This window comes from Protomyctophum parallelum (genome assembly GCF_964188405.1).
Source record: "Protomyctophum parallelum genome assembly, chromosome: 11".
Taxonomy (NCBI): Eukaryota; Metazoa; Chordata; class Actinopteri; order Myctophiformes; family Myctophidae; genus Protomyctophum; species Protomyctophum parallelum.
Genome location: NC_139707.1, coordinates 40,867,013 through 40,890,121, shown reverse-complemented (window position 1 = coordinate 40,890,121; position 23,109 = coordinate 40,867,013). Strand labels below are relative to the sequence as shown.

Here is a 23,109-nt window from a genome sequence, read left to right as displayed (position 1 = left end):
CTATATTTACACAACACATGCCCATGGATAATTCAGAATAAAGATGATGGCCAGCAGATTTGGCCGAGCAAAAAATTATACTTAGACATTGTTAGAATTATAGTATGATAGATAAAGTACTGTCTGTCAGAAACAAACACTTATCTCCTCATTGCCTGCACCAATCACTCCCACTTTTCACACAGGCATTGACCATATGAATATGGAGCTCTTAACGGAGCCCTTTTTTCGATTTGACACATTAATTATTAATAATGAATTTATTAGTGAATTGGGCGCAGTACCCCCCGCGGCCACCAAAATATCTCACAACGGGTAAGGGCTAGTATTTATAATTTTACAAATTGTCAATGGACTGGCCAGGGCAGGCTTTGTCTTTTTCAAAATCGAACAGCTTAAGGCTCATACATAGTCTGGATTTTCGGTGGTGGGGTGACCACCGAACTACAACATGACGTCACGAGCCGCGGTGAAGAGAAAACCACCGCCACCGCGCTCCAGCCCTTCTCTCCGTTTTTACTCACCACCGCTCAACGTTATTTCAGCTCCGGTGGTCAGCTCACCACCCGGAGCGGTGGTCACTTCACCACCGAAAATCCGAACTAGTATGAATAGGCCTTTACTCTCCCAACTAGTCCGTAACGCAAAAAAAAAATACTTTTATCAGTGGGTATAATCCTCAAACGTAAACACATATAACTTTGTAATGGCACTAATCTGGTAACGACTTCTGGTGATCATCACATGGTGATCATTTGAGTTAATGCACCATCATGTGTTTGTGCCGACAGGGACAGTGGCTGCAGGCTCCTGGATAGCGGCTGGCAGCGGTCTGCATTGGGATGTCGTGGCCACCGTGCGGCGGGCACCGCGCCGTGGTCTGCATTGGGACGTCGTGGTCAACACACGGCGGGCGCCGCGCCGCGCTACGTGCCGCGCCGGGCCGTCCTCTACTGCCCCGGCAACGACGAGAGGAAGCTACGGAAGCTAGCCTCGCTGGACGTCGACTGTGCCGTCCTAGACTGCGAGGACGGGGTCGCACTGAGCAAGAAGGTAATGAACACAAACCTCCTTCCTAAACACACGCACGCACACACACACAGACACACATGCATGCACACACGCACACCGTTATACACATGTCACGTGTGTCTGTCTATATATAACGTGCATAGACCACAAAGTGCACACATTACACACACACACACACACACGCAGCTGTGTCAGCCAAAAAGGGGTTTTTAATTCCGTCTCCCTCCCCTCAAGACAGGTGCTAGATTTAATCACCAGAAGGAAATCCACCTAAGTAAGATGTTTTAAAACAAGCACATTTCAACCCTATTGTGTCTGCATAAAGGCTAGCACGGCCCCCCCTATCGGAGTCCTTTAAAACAAGGTGACCAGGTCCCACTGGGCGAGCAGCAGGAAGGCAGCAGATGCAGCAGGTTAAAAGCATTCTCCTAACCTCCCACGCCGCCTCCCCATTGGCCCTGCCAAACTGCCCATGAAATTGTGATTGGTGGGGTAAAGAAGGCACGGGGGTAACACACAAAAAAAGAAGAGGGGAAAAAGTCAAACGACAAAGGTTTTTTTTTTCTTTTTTTTTAAGACATGATAATAAAGAGGATTGATATGTGCCAGAGGCTATTCCCGTAAGAATGCTTAAAGACAATGAGACGAGGGTGACCGCGTGACTGACGGGCTAGAAACTGTGACCCCTGTGCGAAGGAGTTGGTGGATGTCAGCGCTTCTCATCTTCATTATGCGTTTGAGGGGGGGGGGGGACATGTGGAGTGGAATGCATAGCGTTGTTGCGGCCATTCAGGCTTGAGAAGAATGCGGACTCTTGAGCTCTTGAGCTGTCTTCTCGTGACAGGTCCACATCTCTATCTTCTATCGAGGGACGTGTCCCACCATCCCTCCACTCATTTCACTAATTCATTTCCACCCTATTTGGCACGCCAAATAGGGCCACATGTCCATATGATATACTAACAACAACGCCTAACTGCAATCTATAGTTTATCTAAGGGACACGATTATTAACGTGATTTCATTTCATTTCATGTTGATATTATCACGATGTACTGAAGACATATTTTTCCAGGACACTTTCCCTAGATCCGTTCTTTTAGCTGGCTATAAATGCCTATAATGTGTGACGTAAGGCCTTTGCCCTGATGAGCAGAGGGCGGCGGCAGCATTCTCTATACTGTCTCTTCTTTAACCCCAACACGCAGAATATTGTTGCCAAGCAGGAGTCTCGTCAGCGTCACCCTGAGCCCCCCCCCCCCCCGCACATCAGAATGCCAATGATCAAGTCCTGGAAAATAGAATTGTACGCCCGCCCCCCTCCTCCTCCTCCTCACTCCGATCTGGCTAAGCCCCACACTTCACGGCACAATTTGTAGATTCAGGAGAGGAGACCATATGTTAGCTTTAACAGAGTCTGGCACAGTGTGCTATATGAGAAACCTGTGATCCATTATGTATTCGCCTGCTCCGTACTGTGTAATATATAAATGAGTTATTAACTCAATGATAAAATGCACCTTTCCTCTACCAGCAACCTCTCCTCACTCCTCACACACTCAGCTGCCTATACTCCGTCGTGGCAATTGGAAATCCAAGGGGGGTCACTTTGTATGCTATGCCTTCAGGTGGATGACATTCTTTCCCTATTGAACGCGTGCACACACACACACAGGCACGCACGCACTCTCTCTCTCTCTCTCTCTCTCACACACACATTATGCACGTGTGCCAAAGGATACTAAAAAGCTAGATTTTGACTCGTCGTAATAGGTGTTGAGAAAGTATAGGCAAGGCATATGTATATATATTGTGAGTTTTGAAATGGGGTTTCTTTTGCAAGTGGCAGTTTTTCAAGGGTGAAATGTTCCCTGGTTATTGTCCTAGTTTACTTCTTGCCAAGAGTTTCACCTACCAATGAACCCACGAGTCCATTTTGTATCATAACGTTGTTCTTGTTTCGCGGATGACTCGCCTCGCAGGTTCGCAGGTTGAAAAAGCCCTTGGCACTGAACTCGATAGAATCTGCACCTGGCTCGTTGATTAACAAACTCATCATTACACCTTGGTAAAACGGAATCTATTCTCTTTGAGTCCAATATTGACTTGTCTTCACAGTAAAAGTGGGTGACAATGTTATCACAAGAAAATACTAAATTACCTATATGGGTTCCATTTTAAAGGCAAGTGATAAAATGTGCAACTAAAGTAATCAAAAAAGTAAACCAAAGAATAAGATTTTTGAACAGGATCTCCTCACCGGTCAGTAAGAATACATTGAGGGCTCTAGCAGGAGCACTCGTCCAATGTCACTTGGACAATGCATGCAGCTCAGTGCAGTACCATAGCACCACAGAGGCCTTTTGAGGGCTTGTTTAATTACCTTCGGAGAATATACGCCGAAGTATTTGCGCCTTTGATCCATGAAAATCCCCCTGAAAATAGTTCCATTGCTCGTTGTCGAACCGAAACATATTCCACCGTTGCGATGCGGAACAACAACAAGTAGTGGGGGCTGCTGGAGTCCAGTTGAAACTACCGTTCACTTGCATTGAACTCATTTTCCCAGAAGCACTTGCAGCCCAGAGCACGGGTCGATTTCCGGCGTTTCGTCGTCATAACGCGACGGCCTCGTCACCGGGTCCGCGACAAATCCGCTATTTATTTTTAATTATTAAAAAAACTGCAAATTAAACACATAAAACAAATAGCGGGTTTAGCGCATTACGCAGGGGTTATGCAGCCACGCTAAACTGTTAAAAACAAAACTGGTCAGGCTGCTGCTTATCCTTAAACATCTACAGTACAGTACAGTACAGTACAGTACAGTACAGTACAGTACAGTACAGTACAGTACAGTACAGTACAGTACAGTACAGTACAGTACAGTACAGTGCAACTTGCACTGGGCCTGTTCAGCAAGATGCGCTACTCCAGAAAGACACCCACACGAATGTCAACTATGTCTACAATCACAACACCAGAGGGAGCTCCACTAGCCATGTTCAACCCAGATTTAGCTCATTTGAGTAATATTTTGTTCACACAAAATGTGGAACGCCCTACTAAAAAGAGTGTTAAAGAAGGAGTGTATCCCTACTCTTCTCCTGTACTTCGCTGTGCTTTTTACCCCCCCTTCAAACTGCCTATGAAGTACTCAATCATTATCTGTTTTTGGATTGATATATATATATATATATATATATCCATATATATCTGTTGTTTACCATTGTAGCGAACACTCGTTCACTGCGATTACGTTCACCATGACAACGGCACAGTAGGCCTGTCGCCTTGCCAACCGATGCCAGGCCTTTGCGCTGCCCCTGCAATGCCTGCCTGCTGCCTTCCTATAACAACTGAGATGGAGACAGAGAGAAGCAGCAAAGAGCTCTCTAACAGCATTACGTTATGCTTTAGCTATTGAAAAACAGCAGATCTACAAGCTCGAAGCGCGCCAGCGAGTGGCGCGCTACGAGCTTGTAGGTCTGCTATTTTTGAAAAATCGAAGAACGACTGACATGGAAACATGGCTTTTTCAGAAAAATGTCATTTTCAAACAGACATTTTTTTGAATCTGATCTCGGGTCAGAATGGGTTAAGTGGATGCAGCTCCAAAGAGTAAGGATTTGGGGACCGTTATCTGTCATATTTACCGTTGTATGCACAGATATATTTAAACAGATATCTCTCTTACTTGCTTGAAACTCTGAAGGGAGATTTATACGTTATTGTGCGCCGGTATCATCACACACACACACACACACAACAAATCTGATTTACAAGCTCTCGGCGCTCACATGTCGCGTGCTTGTAAATCGGCTATTTGGCTGCGGAGCACAGTACACGACCAAGTCTAAATCAGGCGTTACTTCCAAACGGTGTGTATGACGTGTTTTCCCCCGGTTGGGATGGGAAAGAAAGAGGTGGGGTTGGAGGATAAGGTTTGGGGGGTGGCGGGGGGACGGGCAGTGGGCTGCTAACTGTCAACCACGGACCCAGTGAGGAGAGGAGGAGGGAGGGGAGAGGAGAAGACAAGGCTGACTGCTCTAACACTCTTACACATATCATCATATCTGTATGATCAGTGGGGTGGAGGAGGGAGGGAGGCAGAGAGGGCAGGTTGAAACCCTGGAGCGGAACTGACGGCTACACCTGTCCCCTTCTCTCTCTCTCTCTCTCTCTCTCTCTCTCTCTCTCTCTGTTTCCTCTCTCCCTCTCTCTTTCCTCTCTCGCTCTCTCTCGCTCTCTCGCTCTCTTTCCTCTCGCTCCCTCTCTCTTTCCCACTCTCTCTCTCTCTCTCTTTCTCTCCCTCTCTCTTTCCCACTCTCTCTCTCTCTTTCTCTCCCTCTCTCTTTCCCACTCTCTCTCTCTCTTTCTCTCCCTCTCTCTTTCCCACTCTCTCTCTCTCTTTCTCTCCCTCTCTCTTTCCCACTCTCTCTCTCTCTTTCTCCCTCTCTCTTTCCCACTCTCTCTCTCTTTCTCTCCCTCTCTCTTTCCCACTCTCTCTCTCTCTTTCTCTCCCTCTCTCTTTCCCACTCTCTCTCTCTCTTTCTCTCCCTCTCTCTTTCCCACTCTCTCTCTCTCTTTCTCTCCCTCTCTCTTTCCCACTCACTCACTCTCTCTCTCTCTCTCTCTTTCCCCCTCTCCCTCTCACCCTCCCTCTTGCCTATATGACCTCAGGGTCTCTCTCTCTCTCATGTTCTTTCTCTATATCTTGTTTGCCCTATATGGCCGCTAGTATAGCATTCCTGCCGGTGGCTCTACTCTCTCTCTCTCTCTCTCTCTCTCTCCCTCTGCCTCCCTCCCCCCCCCCCCCTCTCTCTCTCTCTGCCCTCCTGTGGACCACTCCATCCCTCCTCTGACTTCCCCCCCTGCCTCCTCCGTCGCAGAGATTCTCTCCTAATCCCTGGAAGTTTGGAACTAATGAACTAACCGCTGAGCTGCTGCCACGGAGCCTGGTCCCAAACTATACTGTACTTCACACTCGATTTCCTCTCCAGATGGCTCGGTGGCGTGCATGGCCGAGCCGGCAGGGAGCAAACCTTCTCCTCTCTCTCTCACACTATAAGCGTGCACGCAACGGTGCGTGCGCCGGACGCGCACGTGCGTGCAACATTGTGTGTACGTGCGTACACGCTCCGATGGAGTCCAAGCGTGTGCTTCTCCTTGTGTGTGTGTGTGTGTGTGTACTGTACACACACACACACACATACACACACAGTGCTGTTTGGCTGGCAGGGAGCACCTCTCTCTCACTCGAGTGTGAAAGTGGACTGATGTTGTTTTCTTTTCCCCATTTTCATCATTTCCTCTGAATTTTGGAACTTGTCTGCAATTGCTATATCGTTAGAACGGCTTCCATCACGTTCTCCCACACAGCAGGGCCATGGGGAGAGGGCCATGCAGCAGGGCCAACTCAAGAGGGTTTAAAAAAATATGTTTTGATTGTTGTGCGATGTATGTTTTTTGTTGTTGTTGAACTTTTCTTTTTTTTCCCCCTCTCCCCTCCCTTTCCCCCTCAATTTAATCGTTATGCAAATTAACCCATTTTGGGGCGAGAACCGTTTTTGGTGTTGCATTATGTAATGCTTTAGCTATTGAAAAATAGCAGATCTACAAGCTCATACGAGCTTGTAGGTCTGCTATTTTTGAAGAATCGTGAAAAGTGACATGAAAGTGTTTGAGAACGACTGACGTAGAAAAACATGGCTTTTTCAAAGAAAACTGTCAGGATTTAGAAGGCATTTGTAGAATCGTTCCCAGGTCAAAATGGGTTAACCTTTCCACCACACATATTTTCTCTGTTGCCATTGGTATTGTACCTCTATACCACGGGCTCACCTGCCAGTGAGAATCCCCCACCAGGTGGACTGGCGCCTCCATCAACAACCCCCTCCCCCTGATGTGCACCACCACCCTCATGGCCATATTGTAGAAACATGGCAGTGCAAGCGACACAATAACGCCCTCCCTCCCCAACACCCGGCTTCCCTCCTCCGAACGCGGCTAATTGTATTATAGTTCAGACACTCGGCCACGCCGTGTTGCTCTGTGCCACGATTCTATAACCCCCTTAAGACCCTGCGGCGGTGGACAGATAACTTTACCCCTCTGTGCCACCCCGAGCACTTTGTCGAACAACTTGTTGTCCCTCGTTTTTTCTCTCAATGTAGTCATTGTGTTGTATACAGAGTGGTGCCAAACCCCCGACTGTCGGCCATGGGGAGAGGTTTGTGACCACGTGCTCCTCCTCATTCACATGGAGTCGCCGTCCACCTTTTTTTCTTTTTTCTCCTTCTTCATCTCACGGTGAAGACAGTTTTGTAATGCATGTGGAGGTTCATGCTGTCCACCCCAGTTATCCTCCATGCTTAACCCGTTCTGTACGGGAACCCCTTTTGGTGTTTCATAAAGCATTGTGTTATACTTTAGCCATTGAAAAATAGCAGATGAACTTGTGTAGGTCTGCTATTTTTGAAAAAATCATGAAAATGTTGCGTCAAATCTTTGAATATATATTATTACAGACTACAGAGTGAACATTTTAACTCAAATCTTCTGCTTCTGGGGGGGGGGGGGGGGGGCTCCTTGACATGAAATAGTTTCAGAACAACTGATATAGAAACATATGTTTTTCCTGAAAACTATCATGATTTAGAAGACATTAATAGAATCAGGTATCGGGGTCAAAATGGGTTAACAGGTGCCCCTGACCAACCAGTGGGCTTCATCATACCCGCTAGAATGCTGCCAATTGGTGTTTGTTGGAGAAACCGGCTAAGCCGGATGCATCAAATGCCAGGGATTGAACCCAGCCTCTCCTCTCCTCTCCGCACGTCGGTGAGGGTTTTGTTCTGTGGATTGTGTCGACGACTTTCATCATTCGGTTATTGTGTGGTGGAGCAGCAGTCTACTTGGCTGGTTTGCTTTGCTTTCTTTAATTTAACTTTTGTTTTTTTTACATGCAGGCACATTGACTTGATTTGGATGGCTCTGATATGTTTAACCCATTTAGGCCTGACGTCGAAATTTATAAAATGTCTTCTAAATGACTCATTTACACGTTTTTTTTCAAAAATAGCAGACCTACAAGCTCGTAGCGCACCACTCGGTGGCGCGCTACGAGCTTGTAGATCTGCTATTTTTCAATAGCTAAATTATAACATAATGTTTAAACCACCAAAAGGGGTTCTTGCCCCAAAATGGTTTAATGATTCAACATCAAGTGCTCTCACAATTGAAGGAATAAAGCATTTCTTCTCGAGACATTTTCTCCCAATTGTTTGCGTTCTATGCCGAATCTCATTTCCAGCTTGAAGTCACGGTCACTGCTGCTGCTGACCCCTTACTGTTTGGTGTTGGATATAGAGTGTGTAGACAACCACATGTCTCCTTTCAAAATACATGTGACATCAGCAGCCACACTGAAGCCATGTGGAGGAACACACTGTCCCCGACCAGGTACCACCAACATGGTGACGGGCCCCCGGTTGCAAATGCTTGGGTTTACTTATGCGACGGCCGGAGCTTGTGTATATCAACTAGTTTATTTTTTATTTTTTTAAGATCATAGGGATACCCCCGAAGAAGGCAATTTGTTTGCCGAAACGTTGGTATAACTCAAAATGGGGCGACTGTGGCTCAGGAGGTAGAGCAGGTCGTCCAATGATCCATGGGTCGGCGGTTCGAATCCCGGCTCCTCCTGTCTACATGTCGAAGTGTCCTTGGGCAAGACTCTGAACCCCAAATTGCTCCCGATGTGCTGGTTGGTACCTTGCATGGCTTCCGCCGCAATCGGTGTATGAATGGGTGAATGTAATGCACAATCTATGTAAAGCGCCTTGGATAAAGGCGCTATATATATAAATGCACCATTTTATAGAGGGTGACATCATCATCATCATACCCAGAAGTTATGCAGGGACGCCTCTACTGAGTGGCAAAAAGAACTTTCTGGCATTGACATCCGAACGGAAAAAAAAAAAAAAAAAAATTGATTGCATTAAGTGACTTTAAACAATGTTAAATTAACTTTGCCACTCGATCTGCCGTTCACTTTATCCCATTCTGAACGGGAACCCATTTTGGTGTTAGCATCATGTCGTGCTTTAGCTATTGAAAAATAGCAGATCTACAAGCTCATAGCGCGCCACCGAGTGGCGCGCTACGAGCTTGTAGGTCTGCTATTTTTGAGGAATCGAAGAACGACTGACTTTTTTTTAAATCTGATCTCAGGTCAGAATGGGTTAATCAGACCATGCGTGCGTGTCCAGTGGAAACCTCGCATGAATCTGATCTCGGGTCAGAATGTGTTATACATGCGCATACCCGCTATAGACAGTATTTCTTTGCGTCGTGACCATACGAGCTGTGCGACCTGTCCCTTTTCTATTTTCGAGTTTGTCTCCCGTGGTCAGCACCCTCCCCGCTGTTGGTGTGCGGCGCGCCTCCTATACCTTTTTGTTTGCCAGGATCATAGGGGGGTACCGTTGTGCCACGATGTGCAGGCATAATCAAAATGACACTGAATTCATGCCACTGTCAATACTTTTGTCAATATTTGTGGAAATTCTGGCTAAATATTTTAGTCTTTGGTTGATCTTTGAGCTGACGCTGACGCTTAGAGCCATACTTTCTCCAGATAATGTATTGTCTATAATAATAATACTAATATCTGTGACTTATGTGGCGCTTTTCTTGATACCCAAAGACGCTTTACATGTGGGGGGGGGGACGACATAAGAAAAAGACAACTTTTATTAGAAAATGAGTAAAACGAATAAAATCAATAAAACGGTACATGCAGTACGAGTTAAAAACACATCAGCTAGCGAATGCTATTCTGAACGGGTGGGTTTTCAGTGCGGTTTTGAATGGTGGGGGGGGCATCTCGGATGTGTTTGGGGAGGGCATTCCAGAGGGTAGGGGCGGCCACAGAGAAGGCCCTGTCGCCCCCCAGAATACAACCAAACATGTACAAGTTGCTAATGCGGCGACAGAGATCTCTCTCTCTCCCCTAGAGACAGAGATGGAACCGGATTGTTGCTAATCGGATTTGAATCACGTTTCTTAATAAAAAACCAAATCCGACTCCAGCTTGCATGGGAAATCAGATTTGGGCTGAATTTGGGGCTGCCTGCCAGTCCGCACAAGGCCTTGTTGTATTGTATGAATGCCACAGTTTGACCACAATCAATTTGTGAATTAAATTCTTATTTACATTTATCCCATTCTGGGCGAGGACCCCTTTTGGTGTTAGCATTATGTTATGCTTTAGCTATTGAAAAATAGCAGATCTACAAGTTCATAGCGCGCCACCGAGTGGCGCACTATGAACTTGTAGGTCTGCTATTTTTGAAAAATCGAAGAACGACTGACATAGAAACATGGCTTTTTCAGAAAACTGTCAGGATGTAGAGGACATTTTTAGAATCTGATCTCAGGTCAGAATGGGTTATTTTACAGTCAAAGTTGGATCCACAAAATGCAGACCTCAGGTCTCCCACCCACGCACGCACGCACACACGCATGCATGCACCCAACATGTACAGGCAATGCGCGATGGCAGTAATGTTATAACATTCGAGAGTGCAGCTGGCATCATCGTTGTCTACTTCCTGTCTTGGGTTTTAATGAACTGTAAGAATTATGAGTGAACTATTGGCTGTCACTGGAGATTTTCATCTTAACATAAATTATGCGGCCAACTGTCAACCGATACGTGACCTCAGTTGAATGCACAGTGTTTTTTATTCCAGAGGACAGTGAAAGATCTATTCTACATATAAGTGGATTCAAATGACTAAACGCCCCGACAGAAGGAACTCCTGGGGTTCAGTGACTTGAATTATGAATATTGAACATTGTGTATTTACAATGTGTGTGTGTGTGTGTGTGTGTGTGTGTGTGTGTGTGTGTGTGTGTGTGTGTGTGTGTGTGTGTGTGCGCGCGCGGCCAGTTCCTCCGAGGACCCAGTAGAGTTGAGAGAAACTCCCAGCCAGACTGCCAAGAATCACAAACGGGGATCCGAGCCGCTCAGCCAGAAAATAGACCCAGATCAGAAAAGACTTTCCATGCCAAGCCTTCCTGTCTATCAAAGTGTGTGTGTGTGTGTGCGTTCGTTCGTGCGTGCGCGCGCGTATAGTGCACAGTGTCAGGTGTCACGCGCGGGGTGGAGTCCTCTGGGGGGGTGAGAGGAGAGCAGGAGGTCAGAGTTCGACGGAGGGTGATGACAGTACTGTGATTAGCGACTGTTGTTGAGGAGCGGAGTGGAATTCTACGCTCGTCAGGTGTTGGAACGAGAGGAGAGACGGATGGAGGCGAGGGACGAGAGGGATATTATAGAGGGGGAGGAGGGAGGGTTGTCGGAGAGTCAGAAAGGGAGGACTGTAGAAAGAAACTGTCTCTTTCTCTTGAGCAGGGGTTCTCTTTCAGACTTTTTCAGCTCGAGAACCAAACGAGAAATGGTGTCTCTCTGACAAACCCATAAAGAGAGTAAACCTGCTGTTTGGGGAATATGGTCTATAGACTAGAGTAGACCTTTGATTATATACCTCACCCCCTCGCACTCCTTATTGTTGTTGCCTTTTTGGATGCTAGTTATACTTTATGTTGTTTACATAGACACATAATGTTTGCTTTTCCACAAATGTTGTTTGTTGTTGTTTTAGACAGATGCTATAGGTTTGATGTTTATCTGCTATTGTAGCGACTTCGTAGCATTTCTAGCACTGTATTTATTTAACCGTTTACCCTGTCATCTGTCGACGAGGGTTCATGCCGTTTTACCCCGATCTTGCACTCTGTGAGTCACTCCGGATAAAAGCGTCTGCTAAATGCCTGCATTGTAAATTGCATTCGGAAAGACATCCAGATGAGGGGACACATTAGAATGCACGTCTTCTCTGTAAACACGCGTGCACGCGCACACACACACACACACACACACACACACACACACAACAGAAACGCACACGTCGCACACGTACACCGACATGGGCGCGCAGCATGCAGCTCCAGATGCTGTGGGTCGAGGGGCAGGGGTTGAGGCCGAGCGAGGGATCAGAAAACGCTGAGATGTGAAAGAACAGAGAGGTCCCCCCTCTCTCTCTCTCTCCCTCTCTCTCTCTCTCTCATTATCCTGTTACACTGCGCTGTTTTCCCTGGCAGCGCCGCCAGGCCCACAGCGCTCTGTGCTACGTGGGCCGCTGAACGCACACAGCCGCCACGGGGGGAAGAGAGAGAGAGAGTGGCCCTCAGAAGGAGAGCGGCGCAGGAGAGGAGCAGATGGGGGTGGGGGAGACTGACAATTGGGCATTTTTTTTGTAATATTTGTTTTATTTGGAAAAAGCAATACATTATAGATAGCATTTTTACATAGGGCACAAGTGCAATTCCCAAGATTTCCTTTTTTTTCACCCTCTTCCCTCCCTCCCCCCTCATCCCCCCTCCAAGTAGCTCCATCTCCAATGTCTCTGTATAGTCCTCTTTCTTCAGATGAGCTACATAGTCCACACTTAAACAGGGGCAACAGGGCAATATCACTTCAGATTGTACATTTCAGAAGGATAAAAAGAAGAAAAAGAGTGTGCAGGAAAAGACAAAGACAAAAAAAACAACAACCAAATAAACTAAAGTATTTACATTATTGCTGAGGGGGACAAAAACAATACAGCTTTGGTCTTCGACCATGAGAGGAGGAAGGGTGTCTTAAACGACAATTGGGCTTTATGTATCTTACCTTGCAATGTTGGCAAATTTTTAGGCGTTTGTCGGGGCAAAAAACAACAGTATAAATATAATATGTACATTTGAATCCTTGTTGACATTTAGGTTAACTTCACTTACAGTAAACCACTTAGAACTTATAGAAGCAAATTGAAGGTTGTTCTGATTGACCAAATCACTTACTTATCATGTTCTGTGTTCTCTTCTCTAATCGCCCCCCTGGGGGGGGGGGGGGGGGGTCGCCAAATTATTTTTTTTGCAACTGAATGGAAAATGTAAATGAAGAGTTTACATAGTACACAATAGTACATGCATTAACTTAATGATTATACCTGGTTTCAGTATTTATTTTTGATGTAGTTTCTCTATTATAAAGGTTATCGTAGCGGTCAATTTGTATTGGGTGGTGGAGGAGGAGGAGGGGGGCGGGGGTCGCGAGGCATGGCCAAAGCATTCCCGGCGGTTCCCAGCCAGAAACCTTGAGAAGAAGTATTTTGAATCATTCATTGCACGTCTTTTGGAAATTCGGTCGGGAAAATTCCTGCCTAGGGCATCGAATTGCTCAGTTTGTTGTTTTATTGTATTGTTTTATACTGTGCTGAATCAAATCAAATCAAACCCTGTATACTTAGTTGACCTGAAGTTCCCCAAGGGTCCACACTATAGGCCCCCTTTTTTCCTATATCTTCACAGAAAATAGAAGATCTACAAGCTCACAACACACAGAGTTACGACGGATTGTGAGGCTATGTAGATCTGCTATTTCCACTGGCCGTCTGACCAGAATAGGGATGCTGGGGTCTGTGTGGTCGGACAAGAAAGGGAGCACAGGAAAAAAACTAATGGACACATAAATCAGTGGTTCCCAAAGTGGGGGTCCTTGAGGGAGTTCCAGGGGGTCCCCAGCTAAATGATAATTAGGAACCAAATGGACCCTTATGGGTCTGTAACTCAGAGAGTGTACCAAATGGACCCTAACTGGGAGTCCTTGAAATGAAAATGGTTGAAAATCACTGCTAGAGCCATTACATATCTTCTCTTATGGGGGTCCCTGGCATTATCTCTTCAAATGGGGGTCCGCAGGCTAATGTGTACCATTTTGGGGGTCCTTGACATGAAAACGTTAGGGAACCACTGACATAAGGAGTTCAGATGGATCCATATAAGGGTCTATTTGAATTTGACTGTTCTCCCCTTTCTCCAAGCATCTATACTTCCATTTTTACACAGAATTAAATGAACAAGGATTTGTCTTTGAGCAGAGAAACGCTGCCAATGCTCTCTGCGACGAGCTGCAACTGTTCTCTCCTCTTAACATTAGTTATTTATAACTGCAGCGTTTGTTTACCTAAACTAGTGTAAATTCATTTTTATCCGCCACTTTAACACATACTCTTGAGTGACAACAAACTGGTTTTACAACATAAACAAATATCTCCACCCCATGTTGTGCTGGTTATCTCCTCGTAGAGGCTTTTACAGAAGAATACATAATGCAAACGCAGAGTGCCTCTGACTGACAGAGTGGGACGCCTGAATCTCCTCTGTATCTCCGTCACTTATCCCAATTCTAGCTCTCTCTAAAATGCCATGTGTCACTTGTCAAAATGAATCCAGGGTGACTGGGAATCATGTTAGACACAAACATGAACGCACTCGTGCGCGCACGCCACACACACACACACGCACACTCTCTCTCTCAGACATCAGTCAGATAGCCTTCACGTACACTAGTTTACAGTTCATTTTAAATGGCATCACAAGTTGGCACAGCAGGATGCAAAACGTCAGCTCTCGAAGGGAATACAGCTACACCGAATGTGACTCATTCTTTCTTATTTTTATCTCCACTCTACTCCTTCCCTCCCTCTCTCCCCCCTAGCTTACACATGCTCACACATAGACATGCAAACATGCCCACACTAAACAAACAAGTGTTTAGTGTGGGCCTAAAAGTGCCTAAAAGCCTCCACTTGCAGCTCTTAGAGGCTGCACGGTTCATCCTGTAACGCGCCCCGTTAGATTGTTAAACATCTTTTGCACAAAGTTGACACTTCGACCTGATGGTGGCGCTACAGGAAAGGTCACAGGGGCAGCCAGGTGTTGGACAGTGGCTGGACACTACACTAGAGACCCGTCCTTCATTCGTCACCGGTGCCGCTAGCTTGGCCCGGGCGCTTATAATTGGCTCTTATGCACACACGCACATTTTGAAAGAACTTGGTCCTTCCCTAATTCCTTGTGTTGCCGATGATACTAATGAAGGCTCTGTTCAAGCAGAGTCAGGGTGCTGCTATTTGTGTATGTTGGCTCACTGTGGAAACACACGTCTCAAAGTGTCCTCGTGTGGGTTGCCAAATTGCCCCGTACAGGTCTGTAACTGAGAGTCCGTTTGGGTTCCATTTGTACACAATTAATTAATTAATTAGTAGCATCGCTAACACCTGTGACGGTAGTAGGGAAGGAGCTCGGAAGCAGGAAGAGTTATTCTGTGTTCAAACAGCCCCATTGGCAGTGTTCACAGGTGGGAAGCCAGCAGGGGGCATTGACTAGTGACTCTTTAGTTTGGTCTGTTCAGCAGGGAGCCGAATTGGGAGGGATATATACTGTGTTCGTCCACACCACATCATGTCCTCCCGGTGAAACCCCTCACCGCCGGGGGCTGGCGACTCCATGTTTGTCGGAGAAGACGTGGTTGTCTACTCTACACTCTCCCCAGACCAACAGCAATGACAGAGATTATATGCATGGGAATACACTCGACATAAGTGCATACAATTTCTCAGAACGAACATTCATTAAAGGACCACTTCACCACTTTTCAACCCATCTTCATATAATAGGTCCTCACTAATAATCATGATGAAATGGCACGATTCTTTTCTACTCGGTCTGTGTCTCATAAGAGTGCTGTGGGCAGAAACCGTCTTCCAGTGACATCATCATTCGGCAGATTTATTTTTAAACAAGATTTTTTTTTACAAAAATGTTTAGATTTTCATTATCGTGAGAACGATGGCTTCCATTTTCGCATTGCAACTTTTCAGGACTAGTAAGCCTGCAGTTTCTATTAGCTTGGATTCCCCATCGATTATGTCACTGGAAGACGGTTTCTGAACTGCCCACAGCCCTCCCATGGGACACAGACAGTGTAGAGTAGAAAAAAAACTGTGCCATTTTTTTGCATGATATTTGTGAGGACCTACTATAAGAAGATAGGTTGAAAAGTGGTGAAGTGGTCCCTTGACCTTTAACATTTATTAACTTCTTGAAGGCTTAGTTGATTGAGAGAGAAATGATTACTTGATTTGTCGTATTGATATTTGATTGCATGGCCTCGCATAATGTATTAATTAATAGGGTTGGTTGTTTAACGTTATGACGACATCCATGTTCTGATGCAGGGGAGGAGGGGGTGGTCCCACTGTGGGCAGCGTCGGGCCGGTCGTGACGGTCTGATGTTTCGTCAGCGAGGCGGCCAGGCGGTAGAGAGCCGTGCTGCGCAGCGTATATGTGCCCACTCCATAGGAAACCCGCTACTCTGAGGGGGGGGGGGGGGGGGGGGCTGTGTGTTAAGGAGCTGCCCTCTCTCTCTCCTAGCAGGTCAGTACTTGAAAAGACCCTCGTGCGCATCCGTGCGTACGACGGGGTAGCCTGGGCCTGCCGACAGAACCCCCGCCCCCCTACCCTTCAACCACCACCACCACCACCACCAACCACCGCTCCCCGGCCCACCTGTGTGGCATCCGCCTCTAATGATGAGAACGGGCGGAGAGAATGAAAGACGAGCAGGGGAGAGGCAGCGCCGTGCATATGCTCCGTGGGACGCTGGGGTGATTGGAGGGAGGGACCTTTTGAAGCCAACTTGTCGGACGGGCTGTCTATTAATGTAAAATATCTCCTTTTTCAAAGGAGCTTTATTCAAGCTCGGGAGTAGCGGGGCCCGCTGGAGTCAAGGTGTCTGGCGGAATGTTCTCTCTCCTCCGTCAATAGAGGAGCAGCCAGAGAGAGAGCGGGGAGATAAAAGGGGTGGGAGAGACAGTGCATGGTGGCCTTATAGTCTCGGCTATAGCTGCTGCTATATACCGTTCCTAGCTGGCTTCGTGGGTTTCAGAAGTATACCGTCACAAAAGCAAGGGCAGTGGCAGGAGACAAGTCTAGGAATGACTGGGTGTCTGGTTACATGAAAGGGAGTTTTTTTTCTTTTTTTACACACGCAGGCTGGCAGTATATCAGGGCCCCGACACTGGACTCGGAGACTCAGCCCCTGTCCTGTCTTTATTTGATCCGGGGATGTTATAAACCGTTGCCTTTTTGATGATGGGCGGCCGCGGGCTGCGGCTGCTATTTATTTAGTTTGGTCAAGGATGAATGTGACTCCGTGGCTGCATGATAGGACAGCCAGCGGCTTATAAGGCAGATCCATTTCTCTCCTCCGCTACGCGGACCCTCTAGAGAGGGACAGTGAATATAGAGAGGCATGAATTTTATCCACCATGTAGCAGGTTTATGAATCGTGAGTTATGGCCGCGTAAATCGCTCCCCGTCCGTTTTTAGTTACCGGCGCTGTACAGTTCTGGGTCTATCTGTGTGCGTGCGTGTGTGTGTGTGTGTGTGTGTGTGTGTGTGTGTGTGAGAGAGAGAGAGAGAGAGAGAGAGAGAGCGAGAGCGGGGACTGACAGCACTTCATTCTAGACCTTCACTAAGACTAAGAGATCACAGCACACTCACGGTGTAACGATGCCTCTCGTCTCCTCTGACGCCGCGAACAGACGACACGTATAGGAGCGCTAGCCCGGAGATGACCCCCTCCTATTAAATCCCGGGCCCTAATCTTTGATATGTACTTTGATACCATATTTTATTGATATTGGGAGGGGTGTTCATAACATCAAGTGAAGTTCTGCATTCCAGGAGATCAGAGCGAGAGTCTGTCTCTGTCTCGAGAGCGCCGTCCCATGACCCCTGAGTTTGAGATGCCCCGATACTTTTATCGGTATCGGGGGAGAAAAAGTATCGGATCGGCTCCTTTTTTTTGGTCATATCGGGTCATATCGGTATCAAATATGCCAGTCTAAACCACAGATCCCACACAGGGGTTAACATTTAGTGCCGGAAGTGCATCAAAATAGAAGCTCCGGGGTGCCAGATTTGTCTGATCGCTTTTACTCTGAAAGCCATGAACCGGAAACACTTTCCTAAAAAAAGTTGACTTTACAAAATGACCTCACATCCCCGATCATCTTAATTAATTTTTTTACGCTCCAAAAAGCGTTCATATTTTGCGGGAGAGACGGATGAGGAGCAGAAATGAAGCGCCAGCATATCGATCCATTCATCACCACGGAGAGCGCCCTGGATTAGGAGATACGAGTCATTCTTTCCGCCGCGCTAACATGGGAGTCATTGACAAGCTAATAGTTGCACAGAGCGTTAGCGTACGGAAAGCCAAAAGCGAAATGCCCCAAAAAAAATAGGAAAAATTCTGAATATTCTTATCTCACCCCGTGTCACTAGGACGTCGCTAGGACGTCCACAGACGTCATAGGCACAAATTTTCCGGAATCCTTATGACGGCCTCATGCGTCGTATGAACTGAAACGGTTAAGGGGTTGACACTATGCCAGGTAAATAAAATGTTGGGGCATGTGGAGTTTGCTTTTGAGTTGCCCCAAACTGCAAGTGCACATTTTGAGTGAGGAGTCTTGCTATAAACACAACACGAGATATATATACAGTATAGCTAGATAGCTATAAACACTATTCCCAGTCGGTGGACTTCAAAATAAGATATTTTTTGTTCTTTTTTTATTATTATATTATTCTCTGGTATAGGTATCGGCTAACACAGAAATGGTATCGGGAGGGGAAAAGTGTATGGGGACATCCCTACCCCTGAGGTTCCCCCCACCACACCACCACCACCACCACACAGCAGAATAAAGTTCTGCTCCTCTGAAGTTCTACTCCACATTGTACTACCATGCTTCTCGCAAGAGATGTGGAGGAATGGGCTTTACGTTGTGTGTGTCTCTGTTGTGCACTTACGTATAATATACGTACAGTACACACTAGCCCATTTAGGCCTGGCCTCGAAATGTAAAAAAAAAAATCTTCTAAATCCTCCAGTTTTCTGAAATAAATATTATCACGATCTTTCAAAAATAGCAGACCTACAAGCTCGTAGCGCGCCACTCGGTGGCGCGCTATGAGCTTGTAGATCTGCTATTCTTTCAATAGCTAAATTGAAAAAGACCACCGATTTAACGACCGGTATTTCGTCAAAAAGAGAACGATTTTGAAATCAATTTGAAACACTTCGATGTGATCAAAGTATACTATTTAAGAGCGTTTTAAGTTATAAGCAAAACTATTAAATAAAAATAAACTTTTAAATGCTTTTTTGTAGTATAGAGAAGTATAAATTTGAATGTATGAAAACATTTGACCACTTCTCTGTTCATCTCTATTCAAATTTTCTGCATGGATGCTGATGGCTATGTTATAAAAACTAATGGCTAAAATCAAATAATGGTGGACATATGGACCAGACGACCGATATATTGTCCGGGCTCTAGTACACACACACACACACACACACACACACAGTCACACACACAGTCACACACACACACACACACTCCGGTATTGGTAATTTTGTCTTCTAAGTAAGATGGTCCGCTGCTGATCAGCCAGTTCAAATATCCCCGTATGATTTTGTGAAGCGGAACACAATCGACGTTATTTGCATGATCTAGTGTGGCGGTCAGGCGTGTAACAGCAGGGCATTTACACGTATGACACTCATGACAGCGTCTAGCGGAGGAGGATCTCGTTTCCTGACGTGGCCGTTTCAACCTCGATAAAGAACGAATAAAATAAAACTTAACAATAAAATGAAACGCGCCATATATATTAGTAAATGGCCGCATCTGTTGGGTATCAATCTGTTTTTTTCTTTCTGAGGATTCCATGTTCGGCGTAAGTTCCAAAAAATGCCAAGCAGAACATCAGAGCATCTGTACCACGCACACACGCACACACACACAAACACGCACACACGCACGCACACACACGCACGCACACACTCGCACACACAGAGGCACTCACAGGCCCCAGCCTCTGATCTGACCCGACAACTCCTAAGCTACCATTTCCTCATGCTGTTTAACTCGGAACACATTTCTCCCAGAGAGCCTTTCTCCTCTCCCAGTCCAGAGACCTCTCTCTCTCTCTCTCTCTCTCTCTCTCTCTCCCCGCTCTGTCCCTCGTTCCCTCCATTCTCCTCTTCTCCTGTAGCCCGGCATCTGGTTTGAATCTAGTGGTGTGTGTGTGTGTGTGTGTGTGCGTGTGTGTGTGTGTGTGTGTGTGTGTGAGAGCGTGTGTGCGCTACCGTGTTACTGATAGACGCTGCCTGCCACCGCTGGCTCCTCCTCGTCCTTTCTTTCCGGTCTGTCGTCGCCGCACAGCGCCTGCTTGTTTTGCGGAGAGGAGGCTTTCCCTTCAGTTGCATTGTGTCAGACAGACTGGTAAAAAACAAATGGTAAATGGTAGCATTTATATAGCGCCTTTTATCCAAGGCGCTTTACATAGATGGTGCATCAATTCACCCCATTCACACACACATTCATATACACACCGATGCCGGCGGAAACCATGCAAGGCACCATAACCAGCACATCGGGAGGAATTAGGGGTTCGGCGTCTTGCTCAAGGACACTTTGACACTAACTCTGGGGGAGCCCACAGGGTTCGAACTGGCAACCTTGCGGTTACCGTCCGGCCACTCTACCCCTGAGCCCCGCACTCCAGATATGTGCTGGTGTTGTCTACAGATGCAGATGTCTAGTTGTCTTGCCACGTGTTGAGCCCTATTGTACATACTTAAAGCTAATAAGACGTAGCCAATCTGAATCTCACAAACTCACACGGCATCTCTAGATCTCGTCTATTTTTGATCGACATCAAATGTTTCAACATTTGATGTTTACACCAGGGTTAATGTGGTTAAAGGGGTATAAGTATTGCAGGTAATCTCTTCAGAGATCATATTTCCGCCCCTGTCCGTGTGCGTGTGTATGTGTGCCCGGCGTCCATCTGTGCACAGCGAATCTCGAGAACCGTTTGACCGATTGGCATGAAATTAAACACGCGTTGGCCTATAATGCTTGACCCGTAAGTTGTACAATACATTTTCTTAGCCCCTGGAGTCCTTGGATCATGACCATAGACTGTAAAAAATATGGACAAAGCGTTCCCCGGGTCTAACATGGACGTAAAATGAAGCCTGTAATTCCTTGCACTGTAAGTCGCCATATTTCTAGATCCGTTTTGGCCCAGCTGGCCCATTGGCTGGCTCTGTTTGGGCCCAGCTGGCCATTGGCTGGCCCAGACAACGAGGCGGGACTTCCCCCCCCTTACTCTTCGTTGGTTTTTATTTTGACTGAACGGGGGGTGGCTCCCGATCATAGACTGTAACGGTAGTCACGCCCCTCAGAACATACGCGACGTTATGGTAATTCTTTTAATAAATGGGACCATAATTTTCCAAAAAGAATATTATGACATGAGAAATGAGACTTTAAACTAGTGACTGGAAGCAGAACGTATTCATGACCATGTTTATTAAGGTAATACAGTCTAGGTGAAGTTGGGCCCAAATACATGGGCCTCTATGGAGCTATGGGTGTTTTTTGGGCCCAATGACAGCGCCACAACAGGCCATTATATGAACTTTCAGAAAGTCCCGATTTCCTCGGTGGCTTCACGAAATATCTGTCTGACTGCCCCCCTGGTCATGACACAGCTCCCCAAGCCACGCCCATTTCTGCATAACTGCTACTACTCTTACGCATTGTGTTCAAACCTCACACCAATCGGTATATACATCATCTCTGGAGTCATGTGATGCACCTCATATTCCATTCTGATTGGCTATATATGATTGCTGTCCAAAGTTTGCGAGAAAAAAAAGGGAAAGAAAAATGAAAACCGCTGAACAAAAGGGTATTTATTAAATGTAGTACATCATATAATTAATCCTTCAAATATGTTTTTTTTCAACAGGATCAAAGGTTTTATGGTCGGGATCCTGAATGGCTTGATTCTATAGGCTTAAAATTGATTATAGATATTTGTTGTAAATCTCTATGGGGGAAAAATGAATGGCCCTACAGAGGCAACACGTTGCACCGTGCCGTATACATGCTATTCATATACATCACCCCCCCAGAGCAGTAACATGATCGGCGCGGCTCTGAGGAATGTTTTAATAAGCTATAAACATGGTATTATGATCATAAATACCACTAATATACCCTGTGTATACAGTATGTGTAGCGTGGACTATATACAGCAGCTGCATGTCTCTCAGTGCACCTGACATTCTGTGATTATTTTTGCCATATCTTAAAAACAATTATCATTTTCGGCCAAATACAACGTGACTGAGCGTTGGGGGGAGGGGGGGGGGGGGGCGTCAGCTAGGTCAGGAGGTAACATGGGGGGGGTGCACATCCAAAAATGTTAAATAAAAGTCTAAAAACAAGGTAAATTAAGATTTTTCCAATGTTTTTTCTTTCTTTTTTTAATCAAATCTCGTGTTTCTCGTGGATGGGCTCAGACGGAATTTAATAACTTTCCGCATGATTGTCTCGAGAAAAGCAAAGGAAATGGTTAAACCCCTTTTGGTGTTAGCATCATGTTATGCTTTAGCTATTGGAAAATAGCAGATCTACAAGCTCGTAGCTTGTAGGTCTGCCATTATTGAAAAATTGAAGAACGACTGACATCTCCACATGGCTTTTTCAGAAAACTGTCATTTTCAAACAGACATTTTTTTAATCTGATCTCAGGTCAGAAATGGTTAATATAAAGCCCTCAAAGTGTTAACAATTGCATCATGTTACTGAATAATAGTGATGATTTGTTGTTGTTTGCTGTGCCCCAGACGGAGGCCAGGGAGACCATCCCCAGGATGCTGGCGGAGCTGGACCTGGGCAGGACGGAGAAGTGTGTGCGGGTCAACTCCGTGTCCAGCGGCCTGGCGGACGACGACCTCCGCGTCATACTGGGGGCGGAGGTGCTTCCTCCTGCCCTCATGCTGCCCAAAGTGGAGGACACCCAGGAGGTGCAGTGGGTAAGGCTGCTGGAGCACGTTATGGTTCTTCTTTAAGCCATTTCTGACCTGAGATCAGATTCTATAAAAATGTCTTCTACATCCTGACAGTTTTCTGAAAAAGCCATGTTTCTATGTCAGTGGGTTATAGCAGACCTACAAGCTCGTATGAGCTTGTAGATCTGCTATTTTTCAATAGCTAAAGCATAACGTAATGCTAACACCAAAAG

General features: G+C 46.2%; 1 protein-coding gene across 2 annotated transcripts in view; it reads left to right on the top strand.

Annotated features, from left to right (window-relative positions):
• The window catches only part of clybl (citrate lyase beta like), a 109,261-nt gene that overhangs the window by 59,457 nt on the left and 26,695 nt on the right, over nt 1-23,109 (top strand). For both annotated transcript variants that reach the window (XM_083776460.1, XM_083776459.1), the window contains exons 2-3: nt 792-1,053; nt 22,712-22,900. In XM_083776460.1, the coding sequence (XP_083632586.1) occupies nt 792-1,053; nt 22,712-22,900 (451 nt within the window). The remainder of the gene's footprint in view (nt 1-791; nt 1,054-22,711; nt 22,901-23,109) is intronic.